This window comes from Mustela lutreola, chromosome 1 (assembly GCF_030435805.1).
Source record: "Mustela lutreola isolate mMusLut2 chromosome 1, mMusLut2.pri, whole genome shotgun sequence".
NCBI lineage: Eukaryota > Metazoa > Chordata > Mammalia > Carnivora > Mustelidae > Mustela > Mustela lutreola.
The window spans coordinates 99554077-99570494 of NC_081290.1; the positions used below are offsets into that span (position 1 = coordinate 99554077).

The 16418-nt window shown below is 39.4% G+C and overlaps 1 protein-coding gene across 1 annotated transcript in view; it reads right to left on the reverse strand.

The window, feature by feature from the left end:
- EGF (epidermal growth factor) overlaps nt 1-16418 on the reverse strand; it is a 100471-nt gene that overhangs the window by 22184 nt on the left and 61869 nt on the right. Inside the window, exons 12-16 of the mRNA XM_059170984.1 lie at nt 13211-13315; nt 11819-12042; nt 7648-7815; nt 6621-6770; nt 3423-3533 (exon numbers count right to left, since the gene is read on the reverse strand). Of these exons, the coding sequence (XP_059026967.1) occupies nt 3423-3533; nt 6621-6770; nt 7648-7815; nt 11819-12042; nt 13211-13315 (758 nt within the window). The remainder of the gene's footprint in view (nt 1-3422; nt 3534-6620; nt 6771-7647; nt 7816-11818; nt 12043-13210; nt 13316-16418) is intronic.

Here is a 16418-nt window from a genome sequence, read left to right on the forward strand (position 1 = left end):
ACACATGCCCTTCATTCTTGCTTGGTCATCTCCTGTCACTCATGACTCTTCAAGATGGATAAGTTCAGACTAAATCAATTATCCATTTGATTTGGCATTTATTTGGAAGACTAGCTCTCAAGTCACTAGGCTGCTCAGTGTATGGTGGACAAGATCCAATTACCCAAGACATTTTAAATCACTTGCAGAATTGCCTTAAATTAGAATATAATTCAGGATTTATTTGGTAACTTGCAAACCGCAAGGCAGCTTTTGCATAATGAAAAGCACTGGATATGCTGTTGGGGGTTGGGGGATGGGCTAGAGCCAAAGTTCTTTTTGACACAAGCTGGCTCTGGAAGGAATAAGTGCCTGGGCTTCACAGCCCTCTTCTGCAAAATACAGGTGACATTTTTTTGTCCAGTCTACTTCAAATGATAATTGTAAGGACTGAGGAAAAAAATGATTTAAAAAAACTGAGAATAATAAATTTTATATATATGTAAATAAGGATGATAAAGAAGAAGAGTATTGTGACAGTCTGAATTAGAATTAGCCTTATGACATTAGAAAAAGAATCCAGGGCCTATTAGTTAAACTACTAAAATTAATTTTTTAAAAAGTACCTATCACACACTAGATCCTAATATGAGCCAAAAATACAGTGATGGAGAATACAGACAGGGCCTCTGCTATCTTGTATGATTAGTTATTGAAGTACAGGTGTGATACACACTATCAAGAAACAACACCAGGTTCTCAGGGTTTTGGGGTTTTTTTGTTTGTTTTTTAAAGATTTTATTTATTTATTTCACAGACAGAGATGACAAGTAGGCAGAGAGTCAGGCAGAGAGAGAGGAGGAAGCAGGCTCCCCACTGAGCAGAGAGCCTGATACGGGGCTCGATCCCAGGGCCCGATCATGACCTGAGCCGAAGGCAGAGGCTTAAACCACTGAACCACCCAGGGCCCCACAACACCAGGTTCTAAGGGAGATGAAATAACTCTCATCTCCCACTTAGGAGACTAGGAAAAGCTTTCTAAGTGGGATCTGAAGCTAAGATCTGGATACATACGACTTGGATAGGTATAGAAAGAGTGCTGTGGGCTAGGAACACACCATCTATCTGTTACAGGCAAGGGCCGTGCGACTGAAGCCAGCCAGAGAAAGTCCAGGACAAAAAGGCCCACACAGAGGCTGGTGAAGTATATAAGGACTGGTTCAGACAGCACCCAACAGGCCACGTTCAGAATTTTACATTTTATTCATGAACCTAGAAAAACTCATTATTTTAGTAAACTTGACAAGGAAATCTTATGATTGAATTTCTTTGCCTTGTTGTAGACAGATCTACTTGCTACATAGCAGTCTGTATGTCTTTGGGGAATAAGAATATATTGATCCTAACCTAAAATCTATTCTAGAGTTTTCAAATTCATTTTTAGCATAGATACTTTGTTTAAATGAAGTCTCACTACAAAATACAAATATGAGCCCTTAGCCTACCACCACTAGAACTAAAACTTTATAGACTAAGACAAAATAGAACACAGTTCAGATATGGAAAGAGGAGGTAGTTCTCACAAAGACAGTCATTTCCATCTATTTTGCACAAGGTAGAGTATAGTCTCAGGTATGAAGGCAAATACAGCCTTTAATACAGTATGTGTTTTCCAAATATTTGGGTATCTTATCACTCCACTATCCCACCCATGTGCCTAATTTACTATCTCTCATTACCTTGGTCTTTGAGTCTCCCAAACATTAGTCTTTCAAAACGTGCTCTGTGAACATTTAGGGATTCTTAGCAACTTTGAAATGGTTCTCAATACTGCTAATATTTATTTATATTGTTTTATCTCATCATTTATTTTTCTTGACTTCAGACTGTGACCTTGGAGAACAGGTCTGTGTTTAGCTCATCATCGTATCCCTAATGCTTAGCACAGCATGTAGCAAATAAATAATCACTAAATGAGTAATATTCCTAATGTGCTAGTGTTTTCTAGGCTTTGTCTGGATATGAATTAATTATTTGGCCATAATTTTCAAAAATCTTTGGTAAAGTCATTACCTTAATATATCTTAGTCTAGGTTTCAAATCTGTAAAGTGATGGCTTGTAGTCAGAATCAAATTAGAGGGGTGCCTGTGTGGTTCAGTCAGTTAAGCTTCTGACTCTTGGTTTTGGCTCAGGTCATGATCTTGGGGTTGTGAGATCGGGCTCTGTGCTCAACAGGGAGTCTGCTTGAGATTCTCTCTCCTCTCCCTCTCCCTCTGCCACTCCCCAATCCCCTCTCAAATACATAAAGAAATCTTTTTTTTTTTTAATCAATTTAGAGGGAAAGTACTTAGTAAACTCTAAAGCTCCATACAAATTGTAATTACCAAAAATATCCACCTCTGTGTATCTGTGTATTTTATCTTACTGGTAAGTCCTTTCTTTTTTTTTTTTCTCTTGGTAGACCAAGAGAGAGGGAGAGACAATCTTAAGCAGGCTCCACACCCAGTAGGAAGCCTGATGCAGGGCTTGATATCACAACCCTGAGATCATGACCTTAGCTGAAATCAAGAGTTGGACACTTAATTGACTGAGCCATACAAGTGCCCCTGTACTGATAAGTTCTTATAATAGGGAAAGGGAAGAGGTCTCCAGGTATCCTACACAGGCAAAGTAGTCTGTAGACCACAAAAGTTGAATGAGCACTTTAAGTGTATCTAAGGTCTTAATGTGGAGCTTTCAAACTTATTTTTAGCCATAGATACTTTGTTAAGATAAAATCTTAGAAATATAAATAAATACCGTGTTTCAAAGGAGATCTATGCCAACTACAGGTAGAGAGCTGTGAAGAAGGGGTGAGGCTTGCAGAGGTTCCTGGGCTGAGTGAAGCCCAGTTTGAAAACCATTGACCTCATGAGTAAATATAGAGTATAAAAGAATTAGGCTCCCTGAAGTTGTTACATACTGAACAAATTATTTAGCATTCTGGTGATAAATGTGCAATATAGGACACAATTCTACTATTTGCTCTTTGTAACCTCTGGAGCAGCTGAAGCAACCAAACCATATTTGCTTATCAGTTACTATCTACTTTTCACACTAAGGGAAGTCTAGCTAGATGGGCTAAATATCAAAATTACTAGGTCTGGATGGGGACAAACTTGAGTCTGTTCCATCTTAATTTTCACCCTTGTTTCCAAGTTAGATTTCTTCAAAGAAGTTTCAGCTCAAAGACTCTCGATGAGTAAATTCATGTCCAGTCTAACATGGTGCCATCTTCCTCAGGCACACGGTTCAGAAAAAAAGGATCAAAGTTTGAGTCCAAAGTCTGGCTTGACTTGTTTTGTGTACGCTTAGCCAAAGTTAAAGAGCGAATACAGAATTCTAACTAGTAGGCTGGAAATTGCTGGAGCCAAAGCTATGTTGGAGAATTCCTCGTTCATACCTGATAACATGATCTCAGCCACTAGCAGACTCTGAGATTCTGTAATGCTCTCTTCAGATCCTCTATTCGTGGATGAGACGTTCAATGGCAACCCTTGATCTGCTTCACTACCTAGTGAAGATCAAAAGATACAGTTAATGTCATCTGGAAGAAAAGCACTGTGTACTTTTATGATCAAGAAACTTAGACTTAATTTGTACCTATGGCTGTGTGCTGGTTGTTTGAGTGTAGACTTGTACAGCAAGAGCATTCAGGGAAACTAGCCGTGTTTTGGTGACTTGGAAAATTTTGCCCGCTACACCATACCCTCCCAGTTTCTCCCAAAGCACTTGATGGTTGAGGGTTGGGGGAGCCAGAGAGCAAAAAGAAAGGACTCTTTTAGGTACCGGCAAATACAGTAAGAGTAGAATCTAAGATCCTAACGGACATTATCAACTCACAATCACAACCCACCACCACTAAGGACAAATTAATAAGATGAACTCCCTAACCTGCCTTCCATGTATACTCCTCCTTTAGGTTACTTTCAATACTTATTTTACCTGTATTTAGAAATGTGTAAGGGTATAAACAAGTGATAATTTAACATAGGCATGGGACCTATGCAATTCCGTAGTACATAGGAAAAATGGATCTCCTAAAACACTAAGTTCTCAAACTGTGGTCCTTGGACCCCAGGTTCCCATTGCATGCACAGAGTCCATAAGGTCAAAACTATTTTCACAAAATGCAAATACATGTGACATTGGACATCAGGTAAGACTGCTGGCATCCTAACATGAATTAAGTCTATGGCACCAAAATCAACTAAAAGTCATGTTCTTCACTGTACACATTCACATACACACATACACAAACAAATCCTGTCTCACTTAAGAAGAGCCATGATGAAGCAGTTAAGCATTATTCATTTTTTAAAATCTCAACCATGGAATACTTGGCTCTTTAAAATTCTATATAACAAAATGGGAAGTATATATAAAACATTCTGGGTACATTATGAAGTGACAATGGTTGTCTGGTCATCTGGAAGAAAAGCACTGTGTACTCTTTGAGCTGCAAGCTGAAACTATCCTCTTTTTACACTGAATATAATTTTCACTTGGAAGGCTGACTGACAGAGTTTGTTATGAACACTTAGAAATTTGGCAAGCATGTTCTCAAAAATGAGGTGAATCTGTCATTTCAAGAAAAACAACTGACAGTACTTATAGCTAATGATAAATATTAGCTTCCCAGTAAAAAGTAGAATTTTGAAAATTTTTCTTCTCTACCCTGAGCTTGACCAAAAAACCAAAACTCAAAGACCCGTCTAATGAGTTTGATGGTAATAATTAATGAACGTGATTTACATGTGTGACACTTGGAAGATATGCACAACTCAGGCAATCCGTATTTTCATATGACCAACATGACACCACAAAATCATGCATTGGTAAAAGAGTCACTCAACGTACAAAATAGACCACTGGATATTAACATAGCTGGTGACAAAAAGTTTATTGGTGTGGCTTCAGATTCACACTGCAACTATGGTTTAAGAAACTACGACCTGTCCAGTTCTGCCACAGTATCGAAAGAAGACACACAAAACAGTCATCTAAAAAAGCTATTAAATGATCAATCCTCTCTTTTCCAAATCTATGTGTGAGGTCAGATTTTCTTCATAGGCTTCAAGCAAAACAACAAAGCAACAGATTTCACATAGAAGCAGATATGAGAATGCATCTGCCCTATATTAAGCCAGACATTAGGATATAAATGCAAAACAGTGCCATTATGCTCACTGTATATTTTTGTTTTAGAAAATAGTTATTTCATTTATTTCCCTAAAAATATGTGATGCTCATACATATTAGAATATTGTTATAGCATAATGGACATATTTTTTAAACTTTTTAAGTTTTAATTTCTAATATTATACATATTGATAGATATACCCCACATTAACAAAAGCTCTTTGGAGTTTTCAGTCATGTTTAGGAGTGAAAAAGGGTCCTGGGGTGACACCTGGTGTCCGACTCTTGATTTTGGCTCAGGTCATGATCTCAGGATGGTGGCCCCGAGCCCCAGTGTCAGGCTTCCTGCTCAGTGCAAAGTCTGCTCACATACACACTTGAGCGCATGTGCATTCTCTCTCTCTAAGAGAAATAAATAAGTCTTTTTTTAAAAAGAGTGTAAAGGGGTCCTAAAACAAAAAATATTGACAACTGTTTTTCTAAAGCAACAATCCATGGAAAATTCTAAAAATCCAAAATCTTCAATTCTGGTCCATGGAAAATCAATCCTTATGTTTGCCGCTTATCTATCACCAAACTTACACCATGCCTACTAGATAAACCAATTTTTTAAAAAATCTTTACTACTGCTTACATCCCCATTCAAGGGAAGCAGATCAGCACTACTCGCTACACATCACATTTGATATCTTCTTCCTTTCCTCTGCCTCAAAGTCATAACTTAGTTTTTTTGTTTTGTTGTTTGTTTGTTTGTTTGTTTCAGACTTAGTTTTTTAAACATGGATCCAAACCTTCTCAGGCTACATTCCCTACACTTATTTACTATCCTAAAGTTATTTACTATAAAGAACTTTGCTTTTCATATTAAGACCAGTTATGTGGTAGGATTGTATATAACTACCTCTAAAATTGAGGCCATAAAATGTCTAAACAAAATGTCTCTGAACATTATCCGAGGTGGTCAAATGCTGGCATTTTTTCACCCCAAGTTTGGGCCACTCCACTGTAAATGCCAGGGAGGGGTGGAGACTGACACTCAATGTTTTGGATAGTATCTTTTGTTAGTTTTACAACTAGAGCAGGTCGACTGAATTTAATCTTTAGTAAGAAACCCAAACTCATGAGAGCAGAAAAACAAAACAAAAAGACTCAGCATCCCTAAAAGCAGGAAAGCATTTTTGGGGGTGGGGTGGGGGGTGCAGAGGGAGAGAGAGAATCTTTAAGCAGGCTCCACATCCAGCATGGAGCCCAATGCAGGGCTCAATCTCAGCACCCTGTGATCATGACCTGAGCTGAAACCAAGAGTCAGACACTTAACTGACTGAGCTACCCAGACGCCCCGAAGCAGGGAAGCTTTTAAAAACAAAATATTAAACATCAGCAGAAGCATGAGGATTGATGTAGAACTATATCCCTGAGCCAAAATAAAATAATTTAACCATACAATTTATCATCTTACCTGCCGGAATCTGATGGCCATTCAGAGCCAGACACATTTTGCCATCTGGGGCTTTCACGAAACCTTCACGACACAAACACTGAGCAGTTCCAAACCTCTCTTTGCAAATATGTTCACAGCCTCCATTTTGATGTAAGCAGGGCTGTGCTCCTTGTGGGGAAAAGAGGAACATTCACAGATGGGCTTGGAGATCCAAAAAAGTGCCATTGATACAGATCACAGCGTACAGCTTTTGGGGGGAAAATTTCAGTGTATCTAAATGGAACCTATATCAAGATCTATTTCAGAAGATTTCCTAATGGAGCCAGTTCTAAGATCAGCTTGGAATGTTATTACCTTGTGTATATTTATTGAGTATAGTCAGTACTTTTTTTTTTAAGATTTTTATTTATTTATTTGACAGAGAGAGAAAGAGATCACAAGCAGGCAGAGAGAGAGGGGGAAGCAGGCTCCCTGCTGAGCAGAGAGCCCGATGTGATCCTAGGACCCTGGGATCATGACCTGAGCCGAAGGCAGAGGCTTAACCCACTGAGCCACCCTTGCACCCCAATATAGTCAGTACTTCTGTTCAAGAAGCTCGTTAGGCGGGTATGATCCCTATTTGCTGACTCATAATCTAGTCAAACCAACAAGGGGTAATCCAGAAGGAAGTTAGTACAGGACACTGATGATGTTCAGGCCCTGGCGCTCTCAGGGGGTAGGGAAATGCCCCAGTCGAGATAGAAGCTTCTACTGCAGGTGTCTAAATCACCCCCCATCCCTCAATTCCACCCTCAGTGCCCTTAACCCAAGACTCCTTGGAAAGGACCAACTTAAGTAGAAGCTGGTCAGGAGAAGCAAACACGAGAATGGAAAGATGAAGCCCAAATTTACTACCAGATTGTCTCAGTTTAAACCCAATCCAAATCTCAGGAAATCTTAACATCCACCCAGATTAGTGAGAACTGCGATATCCTCCTTCTCTCCTATCAATTAAAATAGTTACAGATGCCAGCCAAAGAAACACTGTGTGACATGGCCAGTGTACCTGGTTTTGCCAATGGATGAACTACAACCAGTGATGAAGGCTTCAGCATGCTGCCTCGGAGACGTACCCGGTTTTTGCCCGTCCTCTTGTTCACCCTCATTACCGATGGCATAGTCCAATCTGAGAGCCACACATGGTCCTCAAACACAGCCACAGCAAAAGGATGCCCTGAAAGCAGTTTATATCCGAGTTTGAATCCAAGACAAGTACATCTTGTCTTTGCCATGAATATTTTTAAAAGAACAAGGCTTACAACATGCTCATGTGATTCCCACACTAAAGCATTCCTTTGCTATAGCTGCTAAGCAAGACACACACCACTACCTATGCCTGAACCAGGGAAAACCCACATGGTGAGGGAACCTTGTTCTAGAAGGGGAGCCCAGTGGTATGAGGTGCTCACATTGTCACACAGCATTTGGGGCATGGGAGAATGTGGGCTGATTGACAGAACATCAAGAAGGAAGAGGCTAGGGCAGCAATGTTGTATTTGGTGATTCTGTCCCTATAGACTAAACTTCAGTGAGTTATTTTACCTGTTTTTGCACTAGGTTCCTTGTATTTTAAGTGGCAACACTAAGTAGTAGGCTAAATTTGCAAGTTGTTGTAAGGACCTTTAACAATTCGAAGTAACTCAGTAACAGTCTCTTTAAATTCCCATCTCCAGCAACACATTTCCCTGCATTGGACCCCCACCTCCTTTCCTGCCTCTCCTGTTACCTGGTTTTAGTGCACTGGCCTGTGCTCCTGGTCTCATTCTTCCTGCCTTCTCTCACACCTTGTTCGGTTAATTATCCCTTTCTTTTACATTTCACTCTCTTCCTTCTACTAGCTGCCTTCCCTTAGCTCATTAATATCCCCATCTCCCTGACCCCTCTAGCTTCCTCTTGTCTTTTTCCTTCCCGTCTTGGCCAAGCTGATTAAAAGTCATTTATTACCTACTGCCTCCATTTTCACGGCTCCTGTCAACCCCTAAGTGGGCTCTTCTGACCCTACCTCAACTAACCCACCTCTCCATGCCCCTGGAACTGCCCTGATAAGATATTCAAGTATTGGTAGTAAGCAGGGAAATGCTGTAATACACTGTCTCAAGTGGTTAGAGGCTAAAGCTAGGGAGCCCCAAATTTGGAACCTTTAATCTTGTTCAGTCACATTTCCCAGACCAGTTTTTTGTTTTTTTTGTTTGTTTGTTTGTTTGTTTGTTTTTTTGCAAATGAGCAGTGGTTTTGGTGGATTAGGATGAATGTCTCCCTCTTCTGGCAGCAAACTCAAATGACTTGTGCTGGTGACAATGAGTCTCCATCCATCATTACTGACCAGAGCCCTTAGAGAATCTTAGTAGTCTCTAGCCTTTTGTTCCCAATTAAAGCCATAAATGCAGCACAGACATTTTTAATATAGATATGAGGGTTTTTTGTTATGGCAAAATACCTCTAACATAAGATATATCATCTTAACCTAGGCATACATTTTAGTAGTGTTAAGGACATTCACTTTGTTATACAGCCAACTTCCAGAAATTTTTTATCTTGCAAAACTGAAACTCTAATATCCATTAAACCACAACTTCCCATTTCCCACCCCCCTCATTCTACTTTTCTATGAATGTGACTATTCTAGATACGTCAAGTAGATAGAATCATATGGTATTTGTCTTTTGTGTCTGGCTTATTTCACTCACCATAATGTCTCCAGGGTTCACCCATTTGTAGCATGTGTCAGAATTAGCTATTTTTTTAAATCTCTTTAAAATTTTTTTATTTTTCTTATTTTTAATACTGAAATATAGTTGATGAAAATTAGCTATAGTTTTTCAACAAATACCTCACACTAGAAACAATCTTCGTTAGTTTTTTAAATAGAAGAGCCACGGTTGAATGTTAAGTGAAGGATGAATTACTTCGGGGGCACCTGGGTGGCTCAGTCAGTTATGCGTCCAACTCTGGATTTCGGCTCAGGCCATGATCTCAGAGTTGTGAGATGGAGCCCTGTGTCAGGCTCCATACTGAGCCTGAAGCCTGCTTAAGATTCTCTCTCTTCCTTTGCCTTCTGCCCCCCCCCCCCAGTCTCTACCACGCACGTTCTCTCTCATTAAAAAAAAAATATATATGAACGAACGAATGAATGAATGAATGAATGAATCCTTCAATCTTTACATTAAAAATCCTGAGTGAGCGGCCGAAAAGCCACCACTTACTTATACGCCAGTAGATGGCACTGTAATGATGGAAATGGTCACTTAGATCTTTTCATAGCAAATATCTGATAATAGCTTTTTTTAAATTTAAATTCAATTAACATATAATGAATTATTTGTTTCCGGGATACAGGTCTGTGATTCATGAGTCTTATAGAATATCCAGGGCTCATTACAACATATACCCTCCCCAAAGTCCATCGATAATGGCTTTTAACAGGAAATTGTATTAGTCACAGATTACAAAAGCATAGAAATTATTCACAAAGTATCTGTTATGCTTTTTGGGTTAGCATATGGTATCTTTACATTCTGGTTAGGAATCTTCAAATCCTTTTAAGCCTTCATGTATCAAAGCTATAATTTCCCACTTATTTGGGTGATGTATTTCTTAAATAATATATGCCTCCCATGAACAAACATGTATCTCTACTGTATCTCCACTTCCCAAAATGATTCCATAAATATCTGTTAAGTGCCTGGGTGAGTAAAGTCTACGATCTTACAAAAGCTTATGATTTATTGTAAAGTATACCTTTAATTTTTATTTTATTTTTTTTAATTTGACAGACAGAGATCACAAGTAGGCAGAGAGGCAGGCAGAGAGAAAGGGAGAAGCAGGCTCCCTGCTGAGCAGAGAGCCCGATGTGATTCTTGATCCCAGGACCCTGAGATCATGACCTGAGCTGAAGGCAGAGGTTTAACCCACTGAGCCACCCAGGCACCCTTTATACCCTTAGTTTTTAAGGAATCTTGGAACTACATAAAATTTTAAATTTACTTATCATAATCAATTTAGTGTATAATATATACCTAGAAATTCATCTCCTCTAACCCCAAAAAAGAATAGACAAAATAAATATGGAATTATTAAGCAACTTCTTCATAGAAGAGATAGGCCGTATTTTTTGCATCTACTCAACCAACCAGCTTCTGAATCTTTGAAGCATCTTTAGCATCTCCCTGACTCTCATTTTGATATTCTATCTATTACCAAATTCTTGAAGTTTTTCATTCACATTGACTTTTTTGTAATACTCTAATCCTCCATTTTACTTTGAAATGGCAATGTTCTATCTCAGGCCTACATTGACTGTTGACTAGACAACAGCCTTGTGACTAATTTCCTTCTCTCCAGATTTCAATCCAACCCTAATACTGCTACCTAAGTGCTTACAGGGATGTGCCAGTCTTATCATATGTATTTCCTGCTCAAGAAAATGCAGTGGCTCCTGGTATACTCAGTATTCATCTCTCTCTCTTTAAGATTTATTTATTTATGAGAGAAAGAGAGTTCAGGCTCACGGGAGTGGGGGTAAGGACAGAGGGGAAGCAGACTTCCCACTGAGCAGGGACCCCAACCCAGGGCTCAATCTCTTTACCTGTGGATCATGACCAGAGCTGAAACCAGGAGTTTCATGCTTAACCAACTGACCCTCAGACATCCCCAGTATTTCTTTTTTAACATTCAGCATAGACTATAGCATTTTAATATGTTTATGAACATACATGTCACCCCATGAAAAATTTGAAAATATAATAGGAAAGAAAACTATAATAATCTTTGGTTATGAATGTATATTCATTAATACCTAAAGGTAATACTATGACAGTTGTACAAATGTCATTGTCTAAAACCTAACAAATGACAACTGAATAAAGTTCTTATCCCCAAAGAGGTATTAAAATTTTTAATATTTTCCTTCTGATTTTGGCAAAAAGAAATGCTTATAAATCATCATGTTTTTATCCAGTATTCCAATGTGAAGGTAATCTTTGTAGCTCAGAAGTCCCCAAAGAAATCTGTCAGTGTGTTTGTCTCCATACTTCTCTCACCATATATGGCTAAGGGACAGGTGTGTCTGGGGAGTTGAGTGTGTGTGTCTGTCTGTGTGTATGTGTAAACACATTTTGTATCTAACAATTGTCAACACTCAGGACAAAAGGAAGAAATCACCCATCCCAAAGCCTCACCTACATCGTTCTGGGCAAGTCTTTGGCGTTTTGAACCATCCAGATTGGCCATTTCGATCACAGACAGCTTGGCATCACACCAATACAATTTGTCAGTTAAGTAATCAATTGTTATTCCACTGGGCCAGACCAAATCAGAACCAGCTATAACCAATCGGCCAATGCCTTGAAGGGAAGAACTTTCAATTCGTGGCTTAATCCCCATATCAGTCCAGAATAATTTCCTTTAATCAAGAAAGCATAAAACAAAATTTGCATGAAAAAAAATTCTTCTATTCTTTCATCACTGAAAACATCAATGTAAATCACTTTAGAATAAACTGAAGTGGTACACCAAGGAATATAGAAAGTATAGCAGTGTACTCTGGACATGTAATGTTCTCAATAGCAAAAATTATCTTGTCTATGTAGAGCATCTTGGACAGGAAATGCTGAATTAAGTCTCAGATCATTAGATAAAGAAGAAATAAAGAAATAAATTAGTTTGAAAAATTGAACTATATTACTAATTGAAAGTGTGTTCAAGAAGATATTCTTAAATTAGCATGTCATGCTGCAAAAGGCAATATAATCATGTTAGCAAAGGTGCTATGCATTTATAAAACTCACTCTACATGTAAAATTGCAACATAAAGGAAATAGCATATTTATCTGTTATCTAGTTTTATACAGTGTACTCACTTAACTTGGTCAATTTTAAGTTACATGAATTGGATGCTGAGGCACATTTTTTTAGGTCAATATGGTTCATTATCTTTCATATTGGTTTGTTTAGAGATGGTTACATTCTCACTTTTTAAATCACATGGCTGGCTCCAAATCAATGATCAATTACTGCCAGTATATTATTTCCCATAGACCATCAAAAAATTCCCATTAGAAATAAAATAGGCCTAGTTTTTAATCCTTGTTTTTGAACAACTAGGAAGGAATACAATATTTTCCTTAATTCTCTAAACTTAAACCAACATTTTTCGCCAATATGTCAAATTCACGATTACCAACATAGTCCTCTCATCTCTCATGGTTTCTATTTCCAGTTATCTAAATCTAGGAATGACCTATCATTCAAACTCATCTTATGTTTTCTTACATCTAATTGGTTAATGAATTATAGCCCACTTCTTTTATAAAAAAATTAAATTGGCTTAAAAGGAAGGTTATGGGAATAACAAAACTTTTATGTAAGAATAGAAAGTCTAAAGACCTAAAAGGATGATGAAGTCATGCTAGCTATATCATTTCTGAAAGTTTGAACCAATCTCATGGATTTTCTTGATTTCTGACTCCCCTGAACACCTGAGGTCTTACGACAAATTTTGGACACTAGTACATCAAACATGAACTCTCATGACCCCTATGGGAAAGTGCATTATTTTCACAAATACTTACTTGGCCATTGGATGAACAGCAATTCCTCGTGGCTGAGAGAGATCCTCCTTGATGATTATTTCACGATGTTTTCCATTTAAATCACTCCCTTCGATGAGAGATTTCCTAAGATGCATGTAATAAAAAGGAGCTTGTTACATCAACTTTCCTTTTTAAACAAACCTACTCCTTCTTCCTGTTACTTACTGAAATGCAAAGATAGGCATTCTAAACTACCTCCATCACATGTGTGCACACACAGACCACATACTCTCAACACAAGTCCAGGTCATCACACATACATACACACCTGTCAGCACATACACCCATGAATTCTATTTTTTTAAACAACCTTCTAATCAGCACCCCAGTATTTATCCCACACAACTAAAATACACAGTGCAAGGATAAGGTAAGAGGGGGCTGTGTCAGGGGCCTGGCAAGGACAAAGTCAGGAGTGTAAATACCACTGACGCCTTTTCTTCACAACCCCCCAGTTCCTGTTAAACCCACTGGAAGCCAGAGGGGAGCAGCTCTCTTCTTCATGGTCACAGATCACAGGGAGGAGAGAGAGTAGGCCTCGAAGGGTGACAGAGGCAGCTAGCACAAGGACAGCAGAGGCGAGATTTCTGTTGACTTTGTTTTCTTCCATATGACTAAGACAAATGGGAGTACGGAAATATTATTGCTAATCTTTACATTAAAAAAAAAAATAGGGGTGCCTGGCTTGCTCAGTTGGTTAAGTGTCTGCCTTCAGCTCAGGTCACCCTCCCAGCGTCCTGGGATCAAGTCCTGCCTTGGGCTCCTTGCTCAGCAGGGAGCCTCCTTCTCTCTCCGCCTGTTGCTCCCCCTGCTTGTGCGGTGCCCCCTGACAAATAAATTTTAAAAATTTAAAAAAAAAAAAAAAAAACCTATGGAATCTGGCAGAGGAGAAAATCCTCATTTCCTAAATTTTCTATTTGTTAAATTGACCTTTATTACAAGTAAGTATTTACTGAGCACCTACCATGTGTCAAAGATTTGCTGAAGCATTAGAGACAACAGTAAACAAAACCCTGCCTCTGTCCTTATAGAGCTCAGAGTCCCGCAGGAGAGGTTGAGGGAACTAGAGTCTAGGGAACGTAAAGAATGCAAGCGGCAGACTCAAGACAGATGCCTTATTCCGGCGTGCCTCACCCTGTTTACTAAGCTGGGCTTCCCAGCGGCAACCAGGAGCAGGCAGGACCACAGGCTGGGAGAACAACCACCTCCCCTCCCACCCTGTGGCATCTGCTCAGCCTGTTTCCCTACCTGTTACACTGGAAAGTATAATTATCTTTAATTCATTCAACCAACATCGGGAAAGGCCCATCCCTCGCTCTTGTGGGCAATGTCCACATACAACAGGCCTGACCAGAAACACAAGGCAGAACTATTCTCTCCTCCCTGTTCTACTAAACACTAAGGAGGAGGCTGCGTGGTTTATGTGAGTGTACTTTCTAGCCACTCGGTGGGGAAGGGGTTTCAGATAGTCCTCCTCCTAGTTTCTGTGTGGGAGGGAGGCAGAGGCAAAAATGGCTCAGAGCCTGTGCTGGTCAAGTACACGGTACACACCACCAACTCAGGGCGCTGGATAACTGGAAGCCATTTGCACAACAGAGCCACTCTTAAAAGATAATTCTATTTCCAGATGAAGTGATCCGTCGCCAAGGTACTGCCGGCTGAAAGGTATTTTTGAACTCAATGTGTCTGAGTGGGAGGGAAGGAATTCTGAGGCCACTTGCTTGTGACCAGGGGAGAGAAAACTGTTAGTTCTGATCTCACGGCTACATCATCTCTAAGTTCTTACTGTTTTGAGCAGAAGTGAACTGATGAGAATCAAGACGGACGTAAGCTCTTGACGCTGGAGCTGTCTTAGGCAGGATTTCTGGAATTTACTTTCACAGCTCCGCAGGGGCTCACCCAGTAATACACTTCTATTTCATTCAGCCAGAAAGCAAATCTCTAACTCCAGTGTAGGTGATGAGAAAGCAAAGACAAGCATGGACATCTGGGTGCATGAGTTCAAGCAAGACCGTTGATCTAATGCAGTGTCTTTCTCTTTTTTTCCATGATCTAATTGGTCTCGATGCCTCTGGGATGCCCCAAAACCCACCCTGTTTCCAGGCCAGGACTTGTCCACCCAGAGCCCTTGGAAGAGTGATTTATACCTCCCAGGAGGTATAAATATATCTAAACATATATTTTTGCCCTCCTAATTCATTTTTGCTGGGCATTTGACTTTAAGAATCAGGATTCCTTAATGCACTGCCAGTGGAATGATCAATTAGCTTCCTTCCTACAGTGAGATGTTAATGTGAATATGTCTTTTCCTCAGCCAATATAAACTGTAGGCATCCACTCTGGTTCTTTCAATTGGCTAAGAGTTACCATATAATCTAATAGCATGAGCTTGGAATCTCAGTTATTTAAATCCAATTTCTAGCTAATATTGAGGTTTTCAAGCTATAAACCTCTCATTTCCAGACAAATTAAAGGTTTCCTTTCAACAGCTGCCATTAGAGGGAAGAGGACTTAGAAGGGCTTGTTATTACTGAAGTCCGTGAACTTGGGAAGTTGAGGTCTGATTCTCCAGCCCACAGTGGTACCCGCCTATCTCCTGAAGGCATTGTCTTGCAATAGGTACCATGGGGCCATTAATCAAACACTGAAAATTAAAGGTGCCATGCAAATGCAGGAAATACGAGGAGACCTGGCATCCTTGGAGAGGCCAAGGGTGGCTGACATCTGCTGTCCGGACCAACACTTACCTTTCTGGGAACAGCCGCAGACAAACTCTGTTATTACACACAACTGACATTTTAAAACATCCTTTTAAGTAGGTTCCACACAGAGGAGGCTGTTATTATGATTTTTATCATTACTACAACTAAAACTCCAGATCTACTTCTTGCTGGCTGCTTGCCATTGGGGAAGCTACCTTACCTCTTTAATTCCCAGGTTTTTTTTTCATCTTTAAATTGGGGATAAGAAAACTTATCATTTGGGGATTCACAGTGTCATGACGATAAAGCTCTTAGCATAACGTCTGATGCATTTCAGATATTCAATAAACAAATATCCAAAGAATAAAGGAATAAAGGTATGTTTAAGTAAACAAAAATGAATGAATGAATGAAAATGGACTACTGTGAATATAAAAGTACCATGTTATTGATAACTGTACACCATGTCATGCATATGGCTCATT